The sequence below is a fragment of the Balaenoptera ricei genome, chromosome 21 (assembly GCF_028023285.1).
Source record: "Balaenoptera ricei isolate mBalRic1 chromosome 21, mBalRic1.hap2, whole genome shotgun sequence".
NCBI lineage: Eukaryota > Metazoa > Chordata > Mammalia > Artiodactyla > Balaenopteridae > Balaenoptera > Balaenoptera ricei.
The window spans coordinates 9,566,067-9,594,023 of NC_082659.1; the positions used below are offsets into that span (position 1 = coordinate 9,566,067).

The following is a 27,957-nucleotide window of genomic DNA, read 5'->3' on the forward strand; positions in this document are numbered from 1 at the left end:
AGAAGCCAGACACAAAAATGTAGGTAATGCATGATTCTATTTATATGAATCTCTAGAAGAGGAAGAACTGTGGTGACAGAAATCACATTACTTGTGTGACTTCCTCAGGAGCCCTCCAGAGAGGCCTTCCCACCATATATCCACCCATTACCCTCTGGAAAGTTCCTGGCCAGTCACTGGATCCAGTCTCTAAAGACCATTATAGACTTCTTATAGTGATGCATTTTCCTCTAGTTAGCTTTTCAATACCTTGCATTATCACTTTAACAACAACAGCCAGAAAACCCTACTCATTCCGTAAATTCTTAAAAATATGTTTCATTATTCCACCCTGAAAATGAACATAGAGCCAACCAAATACAGTTTTATTGTTTTCAAATATTGTAGTAAAAAGACCACCACCACAATAAAAGTTCACACAGGTTTTTAAATGAACAGCCCAGAAGAACACTATCAATATGCAGTGTCAGTCTTTTTAATGTAACATAAAACCTGATTATTAGACAATGGGACAACAAGAATCAGGAAATATCAGCGATTATTCTCAATCATGGAAAGCATTTTACTTATCAATTATATATCGGTGTGCAAATGTGTAATATCTTTGTTTTTAAAGAATCTTTTCAACCCATGAACATGATGGTGGCTGTATTAGGAAGTTTAGACTGTTAATACTCTATGACCTATGCCTAAAAGTATAATTGAAAGCATGACAACGGGATAGAGGGAGGTCCCAAATTTCAGCCTTTGGCTAGCTTTTCAACCAAAATAGTAGGGGCACATTTTTAATAATGCTTATATGTGTTTGCTTCAAAATATGTATTTTAAAATTTTAGAACAGTTTTAGATTTAGTGAAAAGTTTCAAGGATAGTAGAGTTCCCATATACCCCACACACAATTTCTCCCCTCGTTAGAGCCTTATATTGTAGTATGCTGCATTTGTCACATTGAGACGTTATTAACTGAAGTCCGCACTTCATTCAGATTTCCGTAGTTTTTACCTAGCGGCCTCTTTCTGTTCCAGGATCCCATTCAAGATCCAAGGTTACATTTACTCAACATGCCTCCTTAGGCTGTAACCGTTTCTCAGACTTTCTTTGTTTTTGATAACCTTGACAGTTTTGTGGAGAACCTGCTGGTGCCCGGTGATTTTGATGCGAGTTTCTCTTGCTCTCATGAAGTAACATCAGGAGAAGGCAGGACCCCATGATGTTGCAGGCTGCAGGGCCAACCCTCTGCACTGAGACAGGCAGCACTACTGGATCTCAATCTCCAGCTCAAAGTCAGCTTTTAGGTCTCAAACCAGGGTCCTGGGTCAGCAGGGAGATCAGAGAATTTGGCCAAGCAAATGTGGCTCTCCTAGAGTCCCTGATCAGTATCCTGAATAAAATCGTCATTTTCCCCATAAGTGCTCTCTGAGGCCCTGTCCCTTAGTTTGGACGGTACTGACCCAGAGTTTGGGAACTGATAGTCCAGTAGCTTCTGTGAGACAAGAGAGGAAGAGCTAGAAGAGTTCATGTCTGTGGTTATGTGTCTTCTGGATTTCTAGGATCCTGTAATTCAGGATGGGGGCCCCGAGGGGAAAGAGAAACAGAGCAACATCATTCCTGACTCATCTTAGCTGTTGATAACATCTTTGAGAGCATCTCATTTTTGTTTTAGCCAAACAAAGCACATTTTCCTGAAAAGCAAATACAGTATTTTATGCACACAACAGAATTTCCCCTGAACACCATAATTAAGCATGATTACACATAATTTTAACAAGCACAGGCCACTGTAATAGCAATCTGCTACTTTTTGGGGTCATGTTGTTGGTTGTGATGGAGAGGAGATAGTCATGGGAGACTTCAGTTCTCTCCAGGTGCCTGGTTATGCTATGTCCACACGGTGGTCTGAAATGCAGGGAGTGTACGCCTGCCCACCAGTGGGGAGAAGCCCAGGCACCATCTGCAAAGGGCATGATTGGTTGATGGCCATTCATATGCTGCAGTCTTGTTTTCTAAAGGTGATGGAAGGAAATCAATTATTTTAGAGATTCCTGAGTCAGAGCCCCAGAAAAATGAGAATTAATCTAAGAGCAGGTGCTGTGTGGACATTTGCACAAAAAAAACTATATTTCCAGCAGCTCTTCGCTCAGCCAGAAATAGGAACATTTACTGATCTTGAGAGCTGTCCTTGGGTTAATAACTACCACTGCACAACGGTCATCTGGTAGCCATCCATTATCTATTCTGGGTTTTGTTTTTTTAATCCCAAATTCAGGTTAGAGATACAGTCAAGTAGCAAATGAGAAAAAGGTGCACATACAAGCTCTGCAAAGTTTCTTTTATCACAAGCGTCAAAGTCTAAGAAGCTGTGTTCAGACCTTACATAATCTGTAAAAGGTTTGATCTGAGCTTATGAGAGAGAACAGCTTTAGTTTTCTAAAATCGAAATGTTTCTAACACATTTAAAGAAATATTACCTGAATAGCTGGAGCAATGTGGGTTCTGAAGAAGTTAATTAATTTTAATCCTGTGAGAAACCATATGGAGTTTAAAGGAATATTTTATTTATCTTATTTGTATAAGTTTCTTATATTTTTTGGATGTTAACTCCTTATCAGATAGATGGTTTGCAAATATTATCTCTCTTTTCATGGGTTACCTTTTCACTTTCTTAATAGTTTCTTTTGCTGTGCAGAAGTCATCCCACTTGTTGATTTTTGCTTTTGTTGCTTGTGTTTTGGGTATCACACCAAAAAAATCATTGCCAAGACCAATGGCAAGGAACTTTTTCCCTGTGTTTTCTTCTAAGGATTTTATGCCTTCAGGTCTTATGTTTAAGATGTTAACACATTTGAAGTTAGTTTTTGTGGGTGGTGTAAGGGGTCCAGTTGCCTTCTTTTGCAGGTAGATATCCGGTTTTCCCAGCACCATTTATTGAAGAGACTATCATTTTCTCATTGAGTATTCTTGGCTCCTTTGTCAAATATTAGTTGACTGTGTATGAGTGGGTTTCTTTCTGGGCTCTCTCCTCTCTTCCATGGGTCTATATTTCTGCTTTTATGACAGTGCCTTGCTGTTTTGTTTGCTGTAACTTTGTAGTATAGTTTGAAATCAGGAAGTGTGATGCCTCCAGCATTGTTCATCTTCAAGATTGCTTTGGCTAGGGGTCTTTTGTGGCTCCATTCAAGTTTTAGGATTTGTTTTTTCTATTTCTGTGAAAAAATGCAGTTCCTCTCAGTCTGGGGATGGTCCAGGGGCTGCTTCCACCTCACCCCTGTGTTCTGGGATTTTCACAGTGGTATCTTGTCTGTGGATGGTTGCTAGCTGGTCTTCTTGTGGGCGGGGGGAGTAAGTCAGGAAGGACCTATGTCACTATCTTGATGACATCACTCCCAGTCAATTTTGTGATAATTTGGAAGATCAAATAATACAAATAATACATTATTAGTGTATTTCACATGTCAGACAGAACTGGTATCACCTTGTCAGGAGTAGTTTAGTGAGACAATGCACAGCAACTGGTCCAGAACATGGTATGTTTTAAAAGTTTACTTTTAATAAATCATTCTCACTAAAAGGCAGGGATATTAGCTCATGTAATCCAATATTATCTACCGAAATTTATAGAAATGCTGTCTGTATGTATGACTGTGAGTGAATATAATTTTAGGATTCAGTTTTAATCATTGAGTACATTTTTGTAAAGAACTTCCCTGAGTACCTTTGGGATGGAAGCGAAAGAGCCTGCTAAAGCTGTTGGTGAGTCTCTCAACTGTGTGTGGACACAGACCCCAGAGACCAAAGGATGGTCAGCGATGCCTGTCCTGAATTTCCAGCTGTCCCACACACAGCCTTGCCCAAGCTTGCTGCTGACAGTGGAAACGGGCAGTCTCCCCGGGGCAGTTTCCAGCATATCAATTGCGACAGCCCGCAGTTGGTTATACAAAGCAAACCAAACAAACATGCTGATGTTTCTGATGGGATAATTATATTTTGTCTCATCCTACCTTCTTTTCAGACTTTTTGAAATTCAAGTGGACAACAGATACTTCTCTAAATGGAAATGGATGTTTGGAAATCCACCATAGTTCTACACTAACTGATTTATAATTTAAGAGTTGCTTTCTCTGTTTCTCTGGTAGTAGTTTACCCTCTGTTATTTAAAAAAAAATACTGATTTCCTGAAGTACAGCTAAAGAACATTTATATTAAAAAAGAGTTTACAAGTATAGTAAGTCCTTGATGCTAGTGGCCAATCATTTTTAGGGCTGAGAATTAAATATTGTATCCAACCCAAATTCTTATTTGGCAAAATATTATTTTAACTCATTATCATGAAAACATTTTCAAACAAAATAGAGGCATTTTATCAGTAAAGAAAATGTATTTTCATTTTCCATCGATTACTTCTATATTTTTCAGTTTCCCTAGATCTCAGCCTACAACAAGAGCTAAGAAGTGATTGGGCTTCATTAAATTCTCCAGAGTAATTAAAACATTTTTTATAAACACAATTTTTACTTATTCATAAAGTACACCATTATTATTTTTAATAGAATTTTTTTTCCCTTTTCAGATGATAAAAGGTACACCTTTTTCCTAAATCCATCTACCCCACCTTGGATCCTAGGTGAATTAGGAGTTGGATAAACATTTCAAGAATGAGTCAGTGCATCATAAGTGTGATGGGTAGCAAACATAGATTTTCAATGCATATATAAATACAAAACTCTGTGGCGCATTCATTAAAACTAATCTTGAAGGGCATCTGCTGTGTGTAGGTCACTTAACTAGGTAGAGCAAATTTAGAAGTCAATAAAATAAACCCTCCAAGAGCTTACAGTAAAGCATGAAAGATAAATGCACAGTGACAAGTCTTACAACAGAGAAGAGACAGGTGAAGGCAGAGCATGGGATCTAGGCTATCCCAGAGCAAGTGCAGTTGAAGTTAGAATGTGGACAGTGGATTGAATGGATCAGATGAAAGACAAGAGTAGACAAAATGTTTACAGCAGGCATGAAGGCTGAAAGGAGGAGATACTGTCAGGTACTAAAGGAAGTTGCAGTAGCCTGGATTGTGATCGCAAGGACGGGGCAGTGAAAGATGACCCAGGGGAGTTAGTGATGTCGGGCTTTCTAACTCAGGTGAAAGCATTTGGATTAAGAAGGAAGGGGATCACCAGAGGCATTTCAAGCAGGGTAGGGCCATAATGAGATCTGGGGTTTAGAAAGATTATTTTGGCTGCAGCATCAAAAGTGGGATGAGGAGGCAGAATGGGGAGCAGAGAAATAATTCAAATGACAGCAGTGGTGATGGAAGACTGTGGGCAGTGAACAGCAAAGCCCTGGGGCAGTGCAGAATATTCGGGAATTCAACCAGAACTATAAACACATTTGTGTGTGGTGTATCTTGGGGTTTAGGAGGCTGGGTGACAGTATCCATCATAAATGGACTGTGTCAGTTCTTTGGGATAGTCCTAAAACAGTATTTTTAGTAAAAATTATGAATCATGGGAAAATGAAGATTGATGGTTCATAGTTTTGTTGGTAGGTTCTACACCTAAGAGTTCAGGATGTCATAAAAATACAAAACTGGAAGGGATGCCAGCAATTATCTAGTCCCATCCCATTTTGTTTATTAGTAAGGTGAAATAAAGTGGTTTGGGTTTTAGAGCCTGTTGGTGCCAAAACTGAAATGAGAATCTTCCTCAGTAAAAATAGTGTATTTAAAAGTAGTTGTAGAATTCCCTTTAATTCAAAACAGGAGAAGAAATCTTGCAGATACTTTTAAATATTCATCAACATCTTTGAGAAATATAAAGTAATATGGGGAAATGTGGAAGGAAATGGCATTAGAGATAGTTCTGAGAAATAAACTGAACTTCTGGAATGCTTATTATAAATGTTTTGAGCACAGTATACCCTTGATAAAAACAATGAGAAAATTATAATAATGTGGCCTTCACCTAAACCTCTCAATATAAAATCATGCCAAAGTGAATTCTTCCAAATCTATGAAAATAATAGAGCAGGCTTCTGACTAAAGGTAGAAGAATAACATTTCTCTGCTCACAATTCGTCTCTGAACCGAACTAAGTAACAAGGAAAATGAGAAATGTGAAGGAAAAGAGGGAGTTATTCCATCTTTGATGGAACCATCTATAACCTGAAAAAGCAGTGTAAGCTGAGGATGGAAACACTCAGTGAAGAGGAGGACCAAGTCAGGGAGACCAGCAGGAAGGTGTGGGGCTCTGTGTTTCTCTCCAAAGGAGTTTGCACAGTTGACCCTCAGTATCCTCAGGGGATTGGTTCCAGGACTCCCTCACCTTGAGGATGCCAAAATTGGAGGATGCTCAAGTCCCTTATATGAAGTGGCATAGTATTTACATAAAATGCACATCCGCACATCCTTCTGCATATTTTAATTGTCTCTAGATTACTTATAATGCTATGTAATAGTTGATGGTGTGCAGCAAATTCAAGTTTTTCTTTTTGGAACTTTCTGGAATTTTTTTTACTGAATATTTTTCATCTGTGGTTGATTGAATCTGCAGGTACGAGGGCAAACCGATAACAGCTGATTAGAGCTGAAGGGTCAGGATATATGGGCAGGCTGCAGGACCTTCTCTAAGTGGCATCACAGGGTAGAGAACCAGGAATTCTGAGCAGGGAAACATACATGTATGTCATCCTCATCAACTACGTACTTTTAGTGTGAGAGCCTAGAGGAGAAATTGGGAGAAATGTAGCCCCTTCGTAGCTGTGACAAACCCCCAGGCTTCATGATGCTTCGCAGGAAAACAGACGCACTTCTGCTTCTCAACATGGAGTTGACCATTTGAGCAACAGGACTGTGAACCATCTTCACTTTCTCATGATTAATGGCCCGTGACCCTCTAGGCTGAATATTGGTGAAAGTGTTACAAACAACAGACCAAATGCAGGTTCCTTTTACCCAACTTTAAGCACCAGCACCTCTTCCCACACTTCCTTTTAGCAAATTACTCATCCAGGAAAAGCTTCCCACTTAAAAAATGAGAAAGTTAAAGACCAAGCATGAGCCCTTCACAGAGCAGAAAGGAGCAGAGATACTACAGCCTCCAGATAGCTAGCATCTTGGTCAGTCACTCCCGTGGTCCTGTAGAAGACCTTGTCATCACCATGAACTTTGATGCTCTAGATACTCAATTCCCACCATTATCCCTACCATCTTTCCTCATCAGTGTCTTCTTTTCTTCACATAATCATAAAGTTGATAGAATAAAAATAAACCAGTTTCCCAATAATTATATACTGCTAACATCAGAGAATAACGTTTCCCTTTGGGCTTCATAGAAATAATATTTCAGTAAAATGTAAACAGTATTCTCAGTAGTATTTTAAAGAAGTATATATCAACAGGAATAAAGAGCAATAGACTCTTTCAACAGCTCTCGATATAGGCCAGTGGCATGATTCTGAAGTTTAAGTCAGTAAGAAAAAGTATGTCAAGGGAATGTGAAAGTGGCCCCGTCTTGACCTAATGAAAGACTTAACCTATTCTAGAAGAGTAAACTGACTTCATGGGCATAGCTTCATGCAGTTTTCCATAAGTAGTGTGTCTTTCATTTAAATTGAATTAGTTTGCTGGAGCTGGCAGAACAAAGTACCACAGACTGGGTGGCTGAAACAACAACAATTTATTTGCTCACATTTCTGGAGACCGGATGTCCAAGATCCAAATGCTGCCAGTTTGATTTCTCCTGAGACCTCTCTTCTTGGCTTGTGTGTGACTGTCTTCTGGCTGTGTGCAAATCCCTGGTGCCTCTTCTTAAAGGAACATCAGTCCTACTGGATTAGAGCCCAGTCACTATGACCTCATTTAACCTTAGTTACCTCCCTAAAGACCCTACCTCCAAATGTAGCCGTGTTGGGGCTTAGAGTTTCAGGGTATGAGTTATGAGGAGACAAAATTCTGTCCATAGCATCTCTGAATAATAATTGATTAGCAGTTAATTCAATATTGTATTCCCAGATAAGTACTTGCTATGCAGATATCCTGTGTTGCCAAATTAGGACAGAGCCATATGCTTGGATAAAATGACATTATCGTGTAAGACGAAATGCTTAACAAGAGCACATGACTGAGTAGATGTGATGCCAACTCTTTAGAGGTGACCTAATGAAGTACTGTGGGCAAAGCCAAGATGCTTTTCCAGAAGCAATTTTGGGCTCGCTCTAAATGCACAGATAATTGGATAATCAAGTGCCCAAATGTTGTGCCTAATTGTAGAGCAAAGTTGACAAAATTAGCCTAGAAAAATGTTTAAATTATGCATAGCTAAATGCCCATTTCAGTCCAAAAATAATCTCTGTAAAGTAGGCACAAGACATCTGTCTTAGCAGATACAGTAAATCCAGAATGTTTATCTTTAGTTTTATATAGTAAATGTTATTTAGTAACACTTAGTAGAGAAAGTAAACATACAATATCTGTCTCAGTAAAGCAAATATAGGATAGTCATCTCTAAGCAGTGTGATTTCCTATCTGTGAGAAAAACTGGCTGTAAAACACTTGGAGGAAACAGTGAGTTGATGTTCTAGGGCTGCTAACTAAGAGCGTGTGAAATGCTATCAAAAATGATAGCTTCATTCTGGTACAGTTACTGCCTCCTTAGGAAAAAAAAAAAGCTAACGGAGCAAATAATTTATTAACAGGCTCCCTAGTTTCTAAAATTAAAATCCACTTCTTTTTTGCTTGATTATGCACCTCTTTCTCTTCTTTATGACTGGCCATCCAAATGTGGTTTCCAGCCGTGACAGTACAAATCAATCGGAAGTCAGCAAGTTGAAGAGTCCTCGTAAATTGTCATCTAGTCCAGCAAAAGATACCTCACACCTACCTGATCTTTACAGCAGAATTAAGAAAGAATGAAGAATCATAAAATGGCTTTGATTCATGATACTCTCAGGCATTTTCTTATTTTTTACCTAATCTGTTATTTTTCTACCTCTGTGACAATTGTTCTGGTAATACATTTTTTCTAAAATAACATTTCCTTTTATTTACCTTTAGCTATTTAACTCCCAACTTATTCCCAAAAGAATTTACAGAAACGTATTTGTACTTTTTTCCTGAACACAAAATAACAAGATACTTAAACGTACCAGCTAACATTGCCAAACGTATTAAAAAGGATTTTATGTTTGAGAGGGGCTTTCGTTTCCATTGACATGGTATTTTTGGCAGGAGTTAAATTCAGTTTCTAATTTTGCGGCAGATATTGTGGATGGGCTATGCAGATGCCACTTTAGAAAACACTATTTTCCTTTGTCTTCCTCCATGAGAGAGTCTAAGAAGTGCTAATATTACATTTCCAGGATCCTTCAGAGGTAGAAATGGTCAGATGAGCAGCAAGACACAAAGAGATGTAGCAGAAGTCGCTAGATAGGGCCTCTGGAAAAGTGTTTTTTTTTTTTTTTTTTTTAAAGAAAGAACCCCACTGGCTGCCCTTGTGGGGGACTTTGAGTCTCTGCTTTCTTCCTACCTTGAGATCCAGCAGCCACTTTGGGCCATGAGACCACAACCCTCAAGATGTCAGTCAGCACGTTCAGGGTGATGGAAAATAAAAATGAAGAGCCTGGGTTCTTATTAACCTGACCCATTGGTCTGTTTTGTACTCCCTACATCCATTATTCTTGTTATATGAGGAAAATAAAATGCTCATTAATTTAAGCCAAAGTTCCTTGAACTTTTTGGTTACTAGCAGCCAAATGCAATCCTGATACCGTATGAAACACAATTCATACTATTTAATGACACTCTTACTGTGCCCTGTGAAAAAGAGGACAGTTTAGCTTGTGAGATTACTTAGCTATTTTTGCACTAGTTTAATTTATTGGTGGATTTATTGCACACATTGAACCATTTCTGTGTGATTATTTTAAAATAGGCATATACAATAAATCCACTTTGGGGTCTCTCTTTATATACAAATCTTTGTTTTAGTCCAAATTAGGGACCATTATTGGGAAACTACTCCAATTTTCCCTTTGATAGCACACATGGTTACATATTTACTTATGGAATATTTATTACCAGAGGTTATGAATGGTCTAAATCAGTAATTTTTTGGGGGGGGATGTCATCTCTATATCTGCATTCCAGTGCTGACACAGCCTAGGAAAATGTGTGTTTGTTGGGAGAAGAGGGGGTTAAATTCTGGATGTTCTTTTGTTCAAACCCTTGTGGTCCACTAGAAAGTAGCCCCTGCCAGGCTCTGCACCTAAGTGGGTTCAAGGTTCCTCATCATGAAAGCTACAGCTTCTCATCCCTTCCCCCCCGAACCAGGGAATGCCTCAAGTCCTGAGTTACATACTGCCCTGTTTGACATCTGTTTCTTTCCTTCTCTCCCAATCAGTGTAGCTAAATGGCCCATTGGGAGATACTGGAATTTGTGATTGGTAGGGGTGGGGCTCCCGGGGTGACTCTGATGTGTAGGCAAGTTTGGGAACCACTGGTGGAGACAGAAGACAGAGGCCCAGGCAAAAGAGGGGTCTGTTTAACTTTGCTTGAATCAGGCATGCCTCATTCTCTACAAACGCAGTAGTTCATCTCTCAATCTCCAAGCTTCTGATCAACAGGAAAGACAAAAATAATACAGAGGCATCTCAGACATTCTCAGGTCTTGCATTCTGTTATGCTAATGCTTGAAGGACCAACTTCAATTGAATTTCTAAAGTTGAAGGGCTTCTTCCTTTCCTTTTTGACTTGTTTCCTCCTGAAATCAGGGGGCCAGGAATGCTGGGTCTTCGTTAAGAGGATGGAAATTAAAATGGAAAAGTAGAGGAGTCCGGAGAAGACCACCTCATTAAGGAGCGGGGGCGGGGTGCGGGGTGGGCGATGGCAGCCCCTGGCCTCTGACCAGTTGCCTGGCCTGTGCCTGAGTTGGGCTTCCCTGCCAAATGCCGCCCTTGGCTGAGCTGCCCCGGAGCCAGTCTGGCTGCCGTGTGACCATAACTCCTCCAGCGCCAGTGCAAACCATTCCTACGTGACCTGCAGGGTAAGAGCTCTGGGCTGGACAGCGAGTGTGTCAGAGTTCAGAGTCTATTTTCCCTTCGACTGTTTATTTTTATTTTAAGGACATTTGATGTTTAATATTCACTTCCGAGTATCTTCGATGAGACAGATGTCTCACCAAGTGCCCTGTGATGGTCAGCCATCACAGTCCCTTCAAATTACTAGACTGTAGACTTCCTGAAGATAATAAATCATTCCTGGTCCTAGTACCCTCGCATATAAGGCATGTTCCACAATTTTTTAAAAAATCAAAGGGAATAATAAAGTTCCCTTGGTTATTACGTGAAAAATCTGTGAATTGAACCTATATTCTCAGTCTGATACCCCTTCCTGTAGTCCATGCTACCCACCAAGCATATATAAATGGGTCAATAGAAGGTAAATCTTCATAATAACTTAGGATTGGTGTTCCTGGCAGCAGAGAAGCTAAAATCAATACAGCTGATAACCCTAAGGTAAGTCTTGTCTTATGGTGGAATTTAGGTGTCTTCTCTCCAATCTTTATTATGGGACGATGTTTCACAATAATTTAGGAAACAGTTTGATAGATTATCTGGTTTCTGTAGCTCTTACAGCATGACTGTAATAAAGCACAATGGAAGAATAAAATCCGCATAAAAGTCTAGAGACTGTGCATAGCCTGGTCCTCAATCAGTCCTGTGTTTTCGTGTCCTCCTCATCTCTCCCTTTATCACCAGAACATGATCGCTCGTGGCCTTCTTGCTCTTCCTCCTGCCTGCCAGGAGCACCCCTCACTCAGCCCTGAGCGATACCTCCTGCTCACTGCCTGTGGGACGATCTTCTGCCTTACCCATCTGACTGTCCCCCACTTCAAGTCTCTGCTCACAGGTTCACTTTTCAGAGACCTTCTCTGACTGTCCCACCTGAAAAGACCCTCTCACTACTCTCTACTTCCTCCTAAGTGCTTTCTCTTTCTCCAGTGCATTTGTGCCTGTCTGGCATACTTTAGACTATTTGTGTATTTTCTGCTGACTGCCCTAAGCCACACGCTCCACAAGACCAGCTGCTTGGTCTGCTCACTTGTTTGTTAGACCTACACCTAGAACAGTGAATGGTGCTCAAAAGTATCTGTCACAGACTAAGCAATTGGGCAACGGTGAGTAACTCTTCATAGAGGAAAAAAAATTAAAAACATACACATGCTATGTTACAGCTAAAAACTACCCAAGCCTGGGCAGACATTTCAGAAGTTCCTTTTAAATAACAACACAGTGCCAAGTGTCCACTTTGTTTGGGCACTATTTAAGTACTAGGAAGTCCAGAGAGAGATAAGGCTTATCATTCTGGAAAAATTAACAGCGTAATGGGATAGACAGACAGGTCCGCATCTCAGTCAGTCCAGATGTGACTAGTTCTTAAACCTCTACAGAAGAGCTACCTGTAAATCCTAGAGTAGGGAGCAAAAGTAATCTGGATTATGGGGATTTGAAGGGACTTTAACCAAGAGGGATATTATAAAAAGGGAGAGGGTAGTATCTTTGACGGGAGGACCAGCGTGGAAGCATGAAGTGTCCTGGAACACTCAGGATGCCTCTGCCGCTGGAATGAGAGAGCCCTGGATGGGTTGGGAGACCCTGAGGTCGAAGAGGTGTCAAGTGTGTGGAAAACGTACCCTGATTGACCTGAATGGTCTCTACGATGCACAGGCACCTGGCAGGTGGGTCCACCTCCAGGTGCGCTCCTGTGGGCGGGTTTGGAGAAGGCAGGGCAATTCCCTGGAGTGTGGAGGAGAAGTTGAAGAAGTGAGAGTCAGAAACAGGGAGTCCCCGATGCATGGAAAAGTCACGTGGACAGAGTCGGATAAGGGACACCAAGCCAGGATATTTAGCTGTGCAGAGGAGTCCAGAGGAACTTGGTTATTACTCAAACCAGCGTTCATTCATCTGCACCAATTCTACTGTGTGTTCGGGTCATGGCAGGTGCAAAGATGGTACAAAAAGAGGAACAATAATGGTTCTCAGTTAGCGGGCAGCCTTACAGGGAAGCTGTATTCTGTACCATGAGGTAAACATCAGAGAGCAGCTATGGCATTTTGGATTAAGGGTTGGATTTAATTAAATGACTTTTGTGGATCAAAAATTGTCAAATAATTGGCAAGTGGATATGGCTCACCTTAATAGTTTTAATGTCCTTTCTCAGAAATGCGGCTGATAAGTTCTCTGCCATAGCAGACTCAATTGTCAATCTCAGTATTTTGGTTTACATGTCAATGAATACTGATATGCCAGGAAAAAAGAAAGAGCTCAGATACATTACAAAGTAGTGAATCCAATTACTCATTTATTATATAAACATTTATAGGCATAGTATAAACTATCAAATAAAAATCAAATGTATTAGAGATAAATGTTAAATATATAATGTCAATGTAACATAAATGTTTAAGTCAATTCTAAAAATAACACTCAAAAATAAATACTTCATAAAATTTAGAAAAAATCAACATGAAAAAGTGAAAATGAAATAACATTAATTTGTACTTTTTAAGGTCATTGTCAAAGAAGAACACACCAATAGGAACTCCATTGAGTCCTCAGTAGACTTCTGTACAAATATCCCCAACTGCTAAAAAAGCAGCATCAGAGGAGTGAGGAAATAATTACAACCTAATATTTTCTTTAGGCTCCTCATTATCAAATCCCATTTCTAGTGATAATTTAGAAGAGATATTTGACCAGCTTTTTTTTTCCTCTAGGGGCTTCAATCTTTTCACTGATAACAAACGATGGTGTTTGTTTCCAGGAAAGCACGTCAAGGTCATCTTTGACATCTTGCATTTTGTTGCGTATAGAAGGAGGTTTGATGCAGTTACTGTATCAACGTCAACCCAGTCTTATTCTTACTTTACTTGTTCTGCTTGTTCAGAAAACACGTGAGGTAGATGCAGATTCTCAAGTGTAAGGCAATGTGACCTCCAAGGGAAATATCTGAATCTGTGTGGATTTTGTCACAATTACTTAGGGCTGGTGTGTAGGGGTCACGAATGCAGAATGTCCAAAAAAGCTGCCCGAATGAAGCTTCACTGGCCTAACTGGGGGACACGTTCGTATTCTGTGGGTGCTGAGTAGGTCCGGCTCGCACATGGGACCTACTGATAACTGACACATGTCTCACTAGTCCATGCCGAACTCCTAATAACAGACGTGCCAGACAACAGGTTCTGCTCAGCCAGCCCTGGCCTTGCATCTGCATCAGGGAAGACCAGCATCTTTAGTGGAGATGAAGGACCACTGGATGCTCTAGACCCTCAGCATGGGAAGCAGAAAGACCCTCGTCCACATCCACCCTGTGTGTCTACAACCAATTTATTTTAGAGCACTCTGCAAAGTCAGGAGTTCCCTGACTCAGTTAATGTAGAAAACAGTATTTCCCAAAATTCCATAATGTATTTCACTATAAAAAGTTTGAACTTTAGCATCACAGAGGCAAAAAGAAACGTCTAGAAGTCTAAGGTTTGCTAATAATCATAGTAGTGGCTAATATTTTGAGCCCTATATGCCAGGGACTAATGTGAATTATACAGTTTAGCTCTCACAGTCGCCCTGTGAGGTAGAAAACAGTAAACTGAGGGAGTGAAAATGGAAACTTTTCAAGACTGAATTGCACCTGGTGGCCCAGCAGAGCCTGGGAATCTCAAAACCAAGTCTGGTGTTCCTGTTCCTGCCCTCAAAGCTGTGTCTTTGGTCAGGACCCTGGACTCCTGCCCCCTTACCCAACTGACAGGCCACACCAAATGCAAGGTCTTTTCTGTTATAAGCCATTGGTCTGAATTGCCTTTGTTTATTTCAGTCAAAGAAATTTGGTTCAAGGCATCCCAAGTGTTAAATTCAAGTAGATACATTCCCAGTTCTGTTCAACTCAAGTTCAGCTTGAACTCCAAGGCCTGTCCTTAAGGAAGAGTGTTCTCTGAGGCTTTCTTGGGCCTGTGCTGCATCCAGGAACATTTGAGCTCCTGTATAACTGTTACTGTTAGGGTTGTCTTCTTTATTTGATACCTGAGCCATCAGGAGAACGCGATGAACCTGTCTGTACACAGTACCTGGTTTTGTTTTGTGTTTCATTTGCTAGTTTGCTAAGAAAACAGAAGTGGTAATATCCTACATGTTGAAGGTTCAGCACCATTATATTACAAGCTGATTTCACTTTGAAATTCCTGAACGCTCGGAAGTAAAGTTTCTCCTCTTGAGGAGAATAAGCTATCTCTGGGTCAATCTCTGGGCTCGTATAGGTTCCCCACATGGCAGGCACGTACCTGAAAACCACCCGGAAATTCAGCTCATAGTCACTTCCACAGACATTCCAAAAAATGAGAACTTGATCAGAAAGCGTTTAGGTTGCTAATAAAACCGACGTTTGAATTTGCTCTTGGTCGTGAAAAATGATGAGGTGCAAACCTGTGAAGAATCTGGGAAGGATGACCGAGACACGCCTCTGTGAGCCGTGCCCAGAGAAACCGGCCCGAACTGTGGAAACTCACTCTTCTGCCTCCGCTCCCCAGCCCTGCGGAGGGGCTTCTGAACTTGTATCACATCATGTATCGGATCACATCATGTATCACCCGAAAACCCTGCAACATCTGCTTCCCACAAAAACCCCACGGGCTGCTCTGGACCAGTCCCTCCCTTCCTCTGCAAACCACCTCTTCCCTCTCATCTCCCTACAGGTCCTCAGCACAGCGGCCTTGTTTCCTTCTCCACCCAGCCCTTCAGCCTCCTTCATTTCGCTTCAAACTACCCTTCGTTATCTCAAAAATTGTTATTGTTTCCCTCCATATAATGTAAGCCCCATGTCTGCGGGAATTTAGTCTTGTTTGTCCGCTCACCTCCTTACGTAGAACAGAGCCTGACTCACAGTTGGCCCTCAAAGGATATTTTTTGTATGAATAAATGAATAACATATTTTAGTTAATACATTCTGTGTCTTTAACACGACAGAGCAAAGTTGAAATGTATGTATAATTTTGGTGTGTTTGTATCCACATTTCATTACAATCATGTTATAATGAAAAGAGGCTTGATTCCACATATTTTCTTTTCATCTGAAGACCATGAATATATTTGTTTTGTTTCATAAATGAGTTTTAACATCAATTGAAGGGAAAGAATATTCAAATGGATATATAGACTTAAATATTCAGTAGGAAATGAACTATCTTACTTATATGGCTTACATTAAAAAACATCAATTAAAACAAAATTGGTGTTTACATTTTAATGGTAGCAATTATAGATAACATGCAGGAAGGCTGTAGACCAGGAAGAAACATGTATTAATTGTAACACTTGCATTGTCAACACCTGTGTAGCCTTGTGTATCCCTTAAAAGACAATAAGTTAAATACCTTTCTCTTAAATTTAAAGTACACATTTTTCTGGCTTTTGTAAATAAATGTTAGATGAATTGAGTATCCTTTTGAAACTGTTTATAGAAACAATGCAAAAATAAACCACTGTTCATTTTCAAAATTGTTAAAAAATGTTAATTGTGTACCTTTTTAATGGTTCATTTGTCTTTCCCATTTTCAGAAATTGAGAAGGGAGGATGTGGGGACCCAGGAATCCCTGCCTACGGGAAGCGGACAGGCAGCAGTTTTCTCCACGGAGACTCGCTCACCTTCGAATGCCAGGCAGCCTTCGAGCTGGTGGGGGAGAGAGTTATCACGTGTCAGCAGAACAACCAGTGGTCTGGCAACAAGCCCAGCTGTGTATGTGAGTACTGAGCCTGGTCCCGGCTCTATTCCGAGGCTGCCTTGAGAGGGGGAGAGAAGCAGGGCGGGCAGCTCTCAGCATCGCTTGGGAGCATGACATTGACCAGAAACAGCCAGGGCTTCTCAGACACTAGCTCTCATGCTTTCTTCACTTACTTAAAACCAATCAGTGATGTTCTTACTACTAGATAGATAAACTCACTGAGAGCTTTCCACTAGAAAGATCCTAACAGAGCATCACTTCCATCCAGAGGAGCTGATGCCAGACTGAGCCATCAGTAGGACCGGGCTCTTTACAACCCAATAATGTCCTGTGACACTTAAGACAAGTTGTGAGCATGGGCCGTGCTGTCACTTTGCATTTCAATGGAAGAACTGCCTGCTTCCTCATAAGTGTTTTAACAAGTAGAAGAGAAGGACTTCATAGCGAATTAAAAAGCAGGATTTTTTTGTAACTAAATATAACAATGACTGGGGAACACATATGAAATTATGTGGAATAATAAGCATATTCACACCCTAGAAATAAGTCCAACAGATGTTCCCTCCAAAAAATGAAGAATATATATAAAATATTCACATATATGAATTTCATATATATATAAATATTTTATATACATATTCATATATATATAAATATTATATATATATTCATATGTATATAAAATATATATATGAATATATATTACTGATTTTTGAGTACACATTAAGTAAGTATTCCAAGAGATTTTTATATTATCCACCCAGGACACGGTCTGATTTTCAAAGTTATTATTTAATCATTGTTACCCTATAAATAATTAAAAAATTAATTTGAAAAAATGCACTTTAAAGGCAAACACAAAATTTAAAATGAAAAGTTATCATAGAAAACTGACTAGAACCAATATTGTTTTCTGGAAATTGTTCTTATGACACAGGCATACTTTTTCATATTAATATTTGCTCTTCTGAAGGCAGAAAGTTGCAACTAGAAATTTTAATATTTGCCACAAGTTTCAGTCAACTTGATAGGATCATTTTTGAATCAAGCTTGCACTTTATTATGTATAGGCTCTAGTTGTTCTATATATTGAACGTATTCTATTGACAGCTTGGGAAAGAGAAAATGTTATGGTCCAGGATCACCCATTTAAAAACAGTTGGATGATCCTAGGTAAATGCAGGTATGGATTTTCCCCAAGTCCTTCGCATGTAGCCAGTCCTTTGGATGTGGGCAAAATTGTTTGAAAATTTACCTGTGTCTTCACAGTTTCCTGTTTCTTCAACTTTACGGCATCATCAGGAATTATCCTCTCACCAAATTATCCAGAGGAGTATGGTAACAACATGAACTGCGTCTGGTTGATTATCTCTGAGCCTGGCAGCAGAATTCACCTCATCTTTAATGACTTCGATGTGGAGCCTCAGTTTGACTTCCTTGCGGTCAAAGATGACGGGATTTCGGATATAACCGTGCTGGGCACTTTCTCTGGCAACGAGGTGCCCTCCCAGCTGGCCAGCAGTGGGCACGTCGTTCGCCTGGAGTTCCAGTCGGATCACTCTACCACCGGCAGAGGCTTCAACATCACCTACACCAGTAAGTGTGCCCGCACCTGCCCCGTGTCCACTTTTCCCCTGGTTCTCACGTGTGTGAAGCCCAATGTCAAGGCTGATACTCCAGGGGTTTTATAATCACAGTTTGCAAAATTATATAGCATTATCCTGAGAACCTAGAAAATACCTCACTCCGTTTAGGTTAGTGTCTTGCTCACTCCTATAGTGAGGACTGGATCACAGGTCTTCTCTCTCTCTGGTTTTCCATCCATCCATCCACCCATCCATCCATCCATCCACCCATGTGTCCTCCATGCAACAAAATAGAATAGTAAAAAAGGACTGAGGCATTTGGGGTCAGGAGCCATGGATTAGTACACCTGCACTTGTATATACTTAGTGGATTTTGATAAGATGGCTAACTTTTCTTTGCCTCAGATTCCTCATTTGCATTAGAGATTATATTTAAGAGCATCTGCTTAAATTGCATTGTTGAGGGAATAAAGTAAGATAATAATGTTAAGTAGGAGTTATAAGTTATAATTTACTGACTGCTTACTTGTCTTAGGTGCTGTGCTTATGATTTGACAGGAATTATTTCATTTAACATTGCTGCAACTCTGGAATATAAGCTTCATATTCCTCATTCTGTAAATAAAGATAACCAGGCTCAGATCACGAGAGTAATCGGCCCAGGGGCAGGCAGTAAACACAAGACCCAGGATGCTAATCTAGATGTGTCAGAACCAGAAACCTTTTGTATCACCTACGTATCTCTTCTCTGTTTTTCTTAGTGAAAAAGTGCTTTCAAACTGTGAAATGCTGTGTGGATGATAGTGATGTCTCTCTATCCATCTCTCTCTCTCTGTCTCTCTAGTCATCAATATTCTGTTTATTGAATATGTTTATCTATGAAGATATAACTGAAATTTAGGAAAATAAATTGCTTTATAAGTGGTTTTGTTTTCTTCTAATACTCATAATTAACATTGAAGTATTTTTTATTCTAGTCCTTTTTCTTTTTCTTTTCAGCATTTGGTCAAAACGAGTGTCACGATCCTGGCATTCCCATAAATGGACGGCGTTTTGGTGACAGGTTCCTGCTTGGGAGTTCGGTCTCTTTCCACTGTGACGATGGCTTCGTCAAAACCCAGGGGTCGGAGTCCATCACCTGCATCCTGCAGGATGGGAATGTAGTCTGGAGCTCCACCGTCCCCCGCTGTGAAGGTGCGAGTCCCCTATTGTTTTCCAGTTATTTTCCTTTGAAATGGTACATCTAATTTAAAAAACAAGCAAGCAAACAATCAACAATATTGGTTTCCTAGGGCTGCTGTACCAAGTACCACAAACTGGTGGCTTTAACAACAGAAATTTATTCTATCCCAGCTCTAGAGGCTGGAAGTCCAAGATCGAGGTGTCGGCAGGACTGGTTCCTTCTGAGGCTGTAAGGGAGAGCTGTGTTCCAGGCCCCTCTCCCAGCTTCTGGTGGGTTTGCTGGCAATCTTCGGAGTTTCTTGGCTTATAGAAGCATCATCCCCGCTTTCTCCATGTGAGAATGTGTCTGTGTCCAAATTTCCCCTCTTTCTAAGGACACCAGTCATATGGGACTAGGGCCCAGTCTAATGATCTCATCTTAACTAATTATGTCTGCAGTAACCTTATTTCCAAATAAGGTCACATTCTGAGGTGCTGGGATTAGGAATCCAGAATATCGTGGGGGAGTGCATGATTCAACCTATAACAACAACATAGTTTTTAGTTAACTATTTTGTTGCCCTTAGTGTGGCTGACATAAATACCACCTAACTGATTTTCTTCTTGACATTGCCACTCTGGTTATGTATGTAAGAAAACCAAAAGGGAAAAAATTAAGGAGGATATTACCTTTGATGTTTACTCAGGTAAAAAAAAAAATTTACTTAGAATATAAACTCATACCCTCCCTATCAGAATGGTCCAAGTGTAAAGAGCTAAGAAAGGCTTTTTTAAAAAGTATCTCTAGTAAGTGCCAAAGAAATACAGATACTTTTTAAAAAGTAGACATTTTTTAGAGCAGTTTTAGGTTTACAACAAAATTGAGTGGAAGGTACAGAGATTTCCCACACACCCCCACCCCGCATACATGCACAGCTGCCCCCATTATCAACATCCCGCACCAGATGGTGCGCTTGTTACAACCAATGGACCTATAGTGACACGCCACCATTACCCTGAGTCTGCAGTTTACATGAGGGCTGTCTCTTGGGATTGGCCATTCTTTGGGCTTGGGCAAATGGATGTGACATGTATCCACCATTACAGTATCACGCTGGGTATTTTCTCGGCCCTAAGATCCTCTGTGCTCCACCTAGTCATGCCGCCCTCCTCCCTCCCCGCTTGGTCACCCACATGGGCAGTGGGGTTGTGCCTCACCTCCTTGTTCTGCCCTCAGCCCTACCTCCAAAGTTATTCCTCAGTATTTCAAGGATCAGCACTCTTTTACATCATCACTGGCTGATGCTGCTAAATTCACAGAAGGATGTTTCTCATTTCCACGGTTTCATAAGTTGTTAAAAGCACTTTGGTGGACTGTGGGCACCACCCAGGAGTGGGAGCTTGATCGATTGAAGGGCGAGGACATGACAGGAGGCGTTTCCTTCGTTTATTTGTTTCTGTCACGTTCTAAATGTATGCTTCTGAACTTGATCAATTGAAGGGCGAGGACACGACAGGAGGCGTTTCCTTCGTTTATTTGTTTCTATCACGTTCTAAGTGTATGCTTTTGTATATGTTACATTTTATCGATGTTAATAAATGGCTGGGTTATTATCCTTTATAAATAAGTAAACAGTACAATCAGGGTTCTCAGATAAATGGGACTAATAACAGGGCAGGAATAAATATGTTTGCAGATACTGCTTGAGCCAAGCGTTTCACTGCTGACTTTGAAGCATGAATAATTTTACAAGAAAGAAGCTCAAAACAAGCAATACTGTCTAGTCTCTGTTCTGTCTGCCACGGTTCTCACTGCCACTGGTGTGCTTACCTGCAGTGGGCTGTGTGCAGATAGGTGTAAGCTGCAGGGCAGGTAGGTTTCTACACGCAGTTGGGGAAATAAAGGGCTCCAGGAAGTGTCAGGTGAGGGTTCCCATAGAGTCAGACAAAAGGAGAAAGTACCACATTAAATGGGAACGGGCAGTTCTCTCACTGTTTGGAAGAGACCTTCAGATGAAGTTCAAGGCAAACCCCAGCTATGGGTTGTTAACAGCAAAACAAACCCTTAGCACAAGAACTAGTTAACGGTGAATGAGATTGTTGAAGTTTACTTGTACTTAGAAAATCAATTACTGAGGGAAAGATTTTTCTCTATTTGTTCTACATTTAACCTGCCTCTATGCTTCAGCATAGCTCAGTGTCATTAAAAAACACAAGTTATCTTGAGGGAAAAATTACTGTACAAGAATACATCTCTATGGCAACAAATTTTAAAGTTCAAAGAAAATTGGTGATTTCCTAGCAAAATATAAATTACCCAAAGTGATGCAATAAAAAGTACAAAATGTGAATAAACAAAGTACCATAAAAAGAAATTAGAAAGAAGATTAAAGACTGAAAAAGACACAGGCACCAGAGGCATGCACAAGGAAGTTGTCTGTCTTTCAAGTTCAGAGAATTTTAGCATTGGGAACATGGGCCCAGATAATGGAAAAGAGGCACTAACTCCTATATCACATTTTATAAAGCCAGTTTCAGTGTGATATACCCAAGCCAGATAATTGCATTAAAAATAAAGCTATAGACAAAATGTATATTCAAGAAGGACTTATTTTAGGGCTTCCCTGGTGGCTCAGTGGTTAAGAATCCACCTGCCAACGCAGGGGACACGGGTTCGAGCCCTGGTCCGGGAAGATCCCACATGCCACGGAGCAGCTGAGCCCGTGTGCCACAACTACTGAGCCTGTGCTCTAGAGCCCGCGAGCCACAGCTGCTGAGCCCGCACGCCACAACTACTGAAGCCCGTGCGCCTAGAGTCCGTGCTCCACAACAAGAGAAGCTGCCGCAATGAGAAGCCCACACACCACAACAAAGAGTAGCCCCCGCTTGCTGCAACTAGAGAAAGCCCGCGCGCAGCAACAAAGACCCAATGCAGCCAAAAATAATAATAAATAAATAGTAAATAAATTTAACAAAACAACAAAAAAAGAAGGACTTATTTTAGAAGTGCAGTGTCAGGTAACTTGCCAAAGTAAATGGTCAAAACATCAAAGGAGAATCTGCCTTCTAAAGACCTCATTCCCATAATTTTTTTTTTTTTTTTAATCACCCACGTGAATTTGAAGGTCATCAGTGCTGTTCACCAGATATTCTGGATCTCTACCAAGTCTGGCTTATCTTCTTGGCCCCTGTGGTTTGATGAAACTTCGTGAGGGGTCTGGCTAATTAGGTGCGAGTGGAAGTGACATAACCACCTTCTGGCTCAGAGGCTGTAATTGCCACTGCAGGACCCATGTCCAGGTGCCATAGCTCAGCTCGTGGAAGCAAGGAATTGGGGGCAGAGCCCTAGACAAGCACTGTGTGGGAAATACACCTCCCTTATTATAGCTGCTATTGCATAACCTAATCTAAGTTGACCAGTACAGCAAACTTGAGATCATCATGTAACATTTTACTGTTCAATGTGGTTAATCTGCAGTATAAAGATTAGCATGTCTATTTCATCAGGATAAAGGGATATAAGTTCTAATATACTCAATTATAAAGTGATATGTAGAAGACAATATATTAAGAAAATAATAGTAATGTGTGACAATTCAGGTATATTCCAAGAAATATGACAATTCAAAATTTAGGGACAAAGCTTTACTAAACTAAAGGAAACATATGTTTGTTTTTATATGGAAAATAAGACTTTTAGGAAATAATCAGATTTATAAATGTCTTATGTATCATAATTTTTGAAAAATCTGTATTTGCTATATGTCTTTCTATATAGTAGCTTTGAATAGTTAGTTAAACATAAAATAAGTAAAATTAACATGCTGTGTTTTGCTTATGCTGTACTCTAAAAAGGATTTGCTGTATCACGTCAATAAGCATAGGAATTAAATTCTATGTGATACTGATCTAAATGGATATATGATTTCATAGGATGTAAATGTGAATGTAAGGACTTAGCTAGGAAAAACCCCTAGTGTTAATTAGTAAAAATAACTTGTTTTTAAAATTATGATTACATGAAGTAATGAAAGTTTTCTTCAGGAACTCACGTTCATAAAAATGGCTCTGATTTCTTATTATGTATTTTAAGGTACGGATGTAACACATATTTATTGTAGCTTACTTGAAAGAGACGCTATATCAAGAAAAACGTGATCTACACAGCAATCACTTGGTCTTATCTACTATTAACATTGATATTTTCGAATTTCCATCTCCTGTTTTCTCTGAATAAAATTTTTCTTTTGTGAAATTTAGATTATACTATAGGTACGATTTTGTATCCTGCTTTAAAATATATAATATTCTATTGCAAAGATTTTATCATTTTAACATTTCAGAATATCACTTCAAACGTATTTGTGACATTCTAAATACGTAGTCATGTTCTTTTCATAAACTTTTTGCTTTTCTTTTTTTGTTTCTTTTTTTCTATTACAAATGAAGCTACTATAATTATTTCTATAGATTCCTCTGTGTCAGTTTTTTTTTTCTAGCATCAAAATTTGGGTAAAATTTTATAAATTTTTCCAGCATTTTAATGCATATTGCTATTTTTCCATAAAAGGAGTATTTTTCCAAAAACATTTTTTTAACTAGGAATATTTTCATGTTTTATTTGATCCCTATAGATTCACAAAAGTGATTACAAAGATGGCAAAGAACTTTGAGAAAAAAATAAATCTGAAAAATATATGTGGCTAGGCAGAAACATGTTAAATATATGTTATTATTTTAAATTTTCTGTAGATTTTACAGAAATGCATACTCAGCTTTACTGAGCACCAGGCACATGCTTTCCTTCAACTCCCTTTTGTCTATGTAATTATGGATCACTGTTACCCAGCCCTTCAGAAGGATTGATGCACACTAGTTCACGTTTATCGAATTTTATTTATTTATTTATTTATTTGTTTTCTAACAATCACCAGCAATTTAGTAAGTTGTATGTGGCAAATTATTTTAATAAAATGAACACAACCCAAAGTGAATAAACACATACACGTATTTTAAAACACACCCACAATCACACACCACAGAGTATTTTAATTTTAGATGTGAGGTAATTTTAAGTTTGTGTATTAATAGACATTTGTTGACATCTGAATACATGTAAAATGTGGGTATCAGTGGAATTCGCGCCTCGTGACTTTGTTGTGATGATTGAACGTGATAATTCCTGGAAGTCATCTGGCAGACACCACTCACGTAGACTGTGCCATTATTACCATTATTAGATGGGAAGAACTTTGCTGCAGGTTGATGATAAATGCCCAGTTGTGGAATATATGTGCTCTGCTTTCAATATTGTTAATTTACTTGGGAATAACTTTTGCTTGAATACTAGAAACCATTAAGTCCATGAACACAGAAGCGAATTCCTGCAGTAACTGAGGTGCTGCCATGGTACATATACATAATTTGACCTGTTTATACCCTGCATCATCTTTCAGCCCCGTGTGGTGGACATCTGACAGCTTCAAGTGGAGTCATTTTGCCCCCGGGATGGCCAGGGTATTATAAAGATTCCTTAAATTGTGAATGGATAATTGAAGCAAAACCAGGACACTCTATTAAAATAACTTTTGATAGGTAAGAAAAAACTTTGTTTTCCTTAATTTGGACCTGATGACCCATGCATGCCCAATGTTTTTATTTAAATGGATCTTAAATCTTAGAAAGATGACAGTTTTTCATTGGTTCCCCCAAAGGAGTTCACTTAAAAAGAAATAGGCACTTGCTTGATGAATTCTGTTCTTCTGGAATTTTATCCTCTAAGCCCACAGCTACGGCCCCTCTGCAGACGTGGTTGAGGGCATGGTGGCCCAGACAAGCATTCCCAGAACTCACAGTCTCTGGCCCGTGCGTCCACCTCTGGATTTTGGACCTGAGGCTAGAATAAATTCTGCTTGGTGTTTGATTGCAAATAGAGCCTTTTGGTCCCTTAGGTATTTCTAGAAAGCACAGGAAAAGAGTTCTCCCACTCTGGGGATGGCTCTGGGGACTGAAGGGCGGTTTGGGGTTGCAGAGCTGGCAACAGCCTGTGTGCAGCAGATTCATTACCTGTTAATTAGCTACGAGTGGTTCCGTCACTGCAATGGTATTTGGCTTAGCTGTTTGATGATGTATTTGATAATCTAAGAAAAAAGAAGCATGCTATTTGAATTCTCCGTGATCAAATATTGTCCAGATTGTCTCAACAATAAATTTGAAGATTAAGAACCAAAAGTACTTTGGAAGGGACCCACATGCTTTAAAATGCAAGGAAGCATCTTTGTTTAGTGTTTCAAGGTTCATTAATAACTGAGCAAATTGGGCTTTCTCTAACAATGACCTTTTTAACTAGACTGAGTTTGGGGTTCTAGTATTCAGAATATTATAATGTCTCAAGACAGATGTACATTATTATATTATTTTTTAACTAATTTTCTAATTCTCAATGACGACATCCATACAGGAAAGGTTTTTAGCAGGAATTATGTTATCACTTAGTGATTATTTGTATTTGAAGTTATTATTGATATTATTATATCTGATAGGATAATTATAACTCCAGTAGGATAATCTCTCAGAAGAAAAGAAAAAAATTGGTTTATGTATTCATTATATTGGAGAATGGATTCTTGCATATAATCTTAGTCACTGGGAAAAAAAACCTTTATAAATATTAAGTAAATTGTTTGGTTTCTTTTTAATTTTTACACTTTCTAGTATTGAGAGGGAAAAAAGCAGACACACATCCTGATTTCCAGCAGCACAACAAATGTAAATCATTTAGTAAAAATAGTGATTTTATATTCTGGTTTGGCAGAATTTATTAGCATTTCATTTTCAGTTGCCTGAACAAAAATACTCATAATTTTTCTCAATCTTGTCTTTTCGATACTATTGAAGTACGGTATTTGCTAAATTCCATTTGTAAGTACGAACATTTCTGATATTTTCAGACACTTGTGATTATTACCCTGGACATAGTACACCGCCCTTCAATAGTGCATTGGTTTATACCTTGAGCTGTGAGCTGACATCCTAATAAAGGATGTGTTTGCACAAACAAATTTTAAATTCCATACTGATGTTATTGTTACACAGTGTGTGCTAGGTTGCCAACTGATGAAAAGCATTTACATTTTTCTTTCTGAGGTTACCCTGGAAATCGTCCAGCTCTTGAGGCACGCCCTCTATCAGTCCTGGCTGTCTCTAAAGGTGAAAGATGTGAAAACTTTAGTGCAGATACTTCAAATGAGATTTATTCCAAGCTTATCTAGACTTCTTGAATGTGCACTCAGATAACTGTGAAGTCATAGCATCTTTAGAGAACATTTTTAATAGTAAAAGACATAGCTGCCCTATCCCACCCCAAATGTCCAGCCTGTGGCTGTATTCTGACCTAGCCACACGCTACACCAATTGTTTGAATTCCCCTTTACGGAAGATTGAGGGTCAGGGACCATTCTAAGTTAGTTGCAAGAATATATCATTATTGTGCATTTGCGCTAAGAGGAGTATGTGATTTAATGATAAACAGGGCAGGGCCCTTTGATTTCAGCATCTTTTTTCATTGCTCTGTGCCAGGAATCTAAGACAGCCACTCTGCCCCTTCCTCTGCCTCCCCATCAGCAGCATGCATTGCAGACCCTGGAGACCCATGCACAGGCTACTCTGGAATTCTCTGTCTGAGAGTCACTGATGAATCAGAGGCTCCAGTCAGTGAGCTGCTGCCTGAGAGCCACGCCAGACACTTGGAAACTGGGTTAGCTCTTTGAGGACGAGATGGGCCCATTTCCAAAGTTATCTCAGTGCCTGGAATGGTACCTCCATTTCATCAAAGAGCACCCAAGTGGCTGCAACTGTATATAAATATAATATCAGACCAGATTCTCTGGAAGCATAAGTCCTCCTTGGAAGAAAAGTTAAGCACTTTTTGGAATCTGTTCTTACCTTTCAAATCATTGAAGTAATATTTGGTTTCTGAAGCAGTAATGTGCCCGGTGCTCTCCCACTGTCACACAGGAGTTGATGCAGCTTGAAAAGGCACAGAATTTTTTGTTTCAGGAAAGGTATTTAAAGTATTGTCATGTATTTTGATTTACCCTTTTCCTTTAGGAGATCATGTCACTTCAATCTGCTCATTTTAAGAAATCCATAATCATGTTACACTGGGGATCTTGAAAAACAGTTTGAAAATGTGCCGTGATTGACTTTCACTAACTGGTGCTTCTCTATCTACTGGCTCACAGTATTTTTATTTTAGAGCTGAGTCACTACCCCCGTTCCTGTCTGTGATGCTACTGGATGGAGTATTGAGTCAGAGGGAGGGATGTGGGGGTGAGCCTTGCCCCCAGAAATAAGTACTGTCCTCAAATACTACACGTGCTCAGGTCTTCAAAACGTATATACGTATCTCTGTATCTATTTTATGTCTCTTGCTGTACATGGGTTTTTA

At 39.6% G+C, this 27,957-nt stretch overlaps 1 protein-coding gene across 1 annotated transcript in view; it reads left to right on the forward strand.

Annotated features, from left to right (window-relative positions):
• The window catches only part of CSMD1 (CUB and Sushi multiple domains 1), a 1,821,295-nt gene that overhangs the window by 1,464,313 nt on the left and 329,025 nt on the right, over positions 1-27,957 (forward strand). Inside the window, exons 13-16 of the mRNA XM_059909813.1 lie at positions 16,597-16,779; positions 18,031-18,357; positions 19,347-19,541; positions 24,965-25,103. Of these exons, the coding sequence (XP_059765796.1) occupies positions 16,597-16,779; positions 18,031-18,357; positions 19,347-19,541; positions 24,965-25,103 (844 nt within the window). The remainder of the gene's footprint in view (positions 1-16,596; positions 16,780-18,030; positions 18,358-19,346; positions 19,542-24,964; positions 25,104-27,957) is intronic.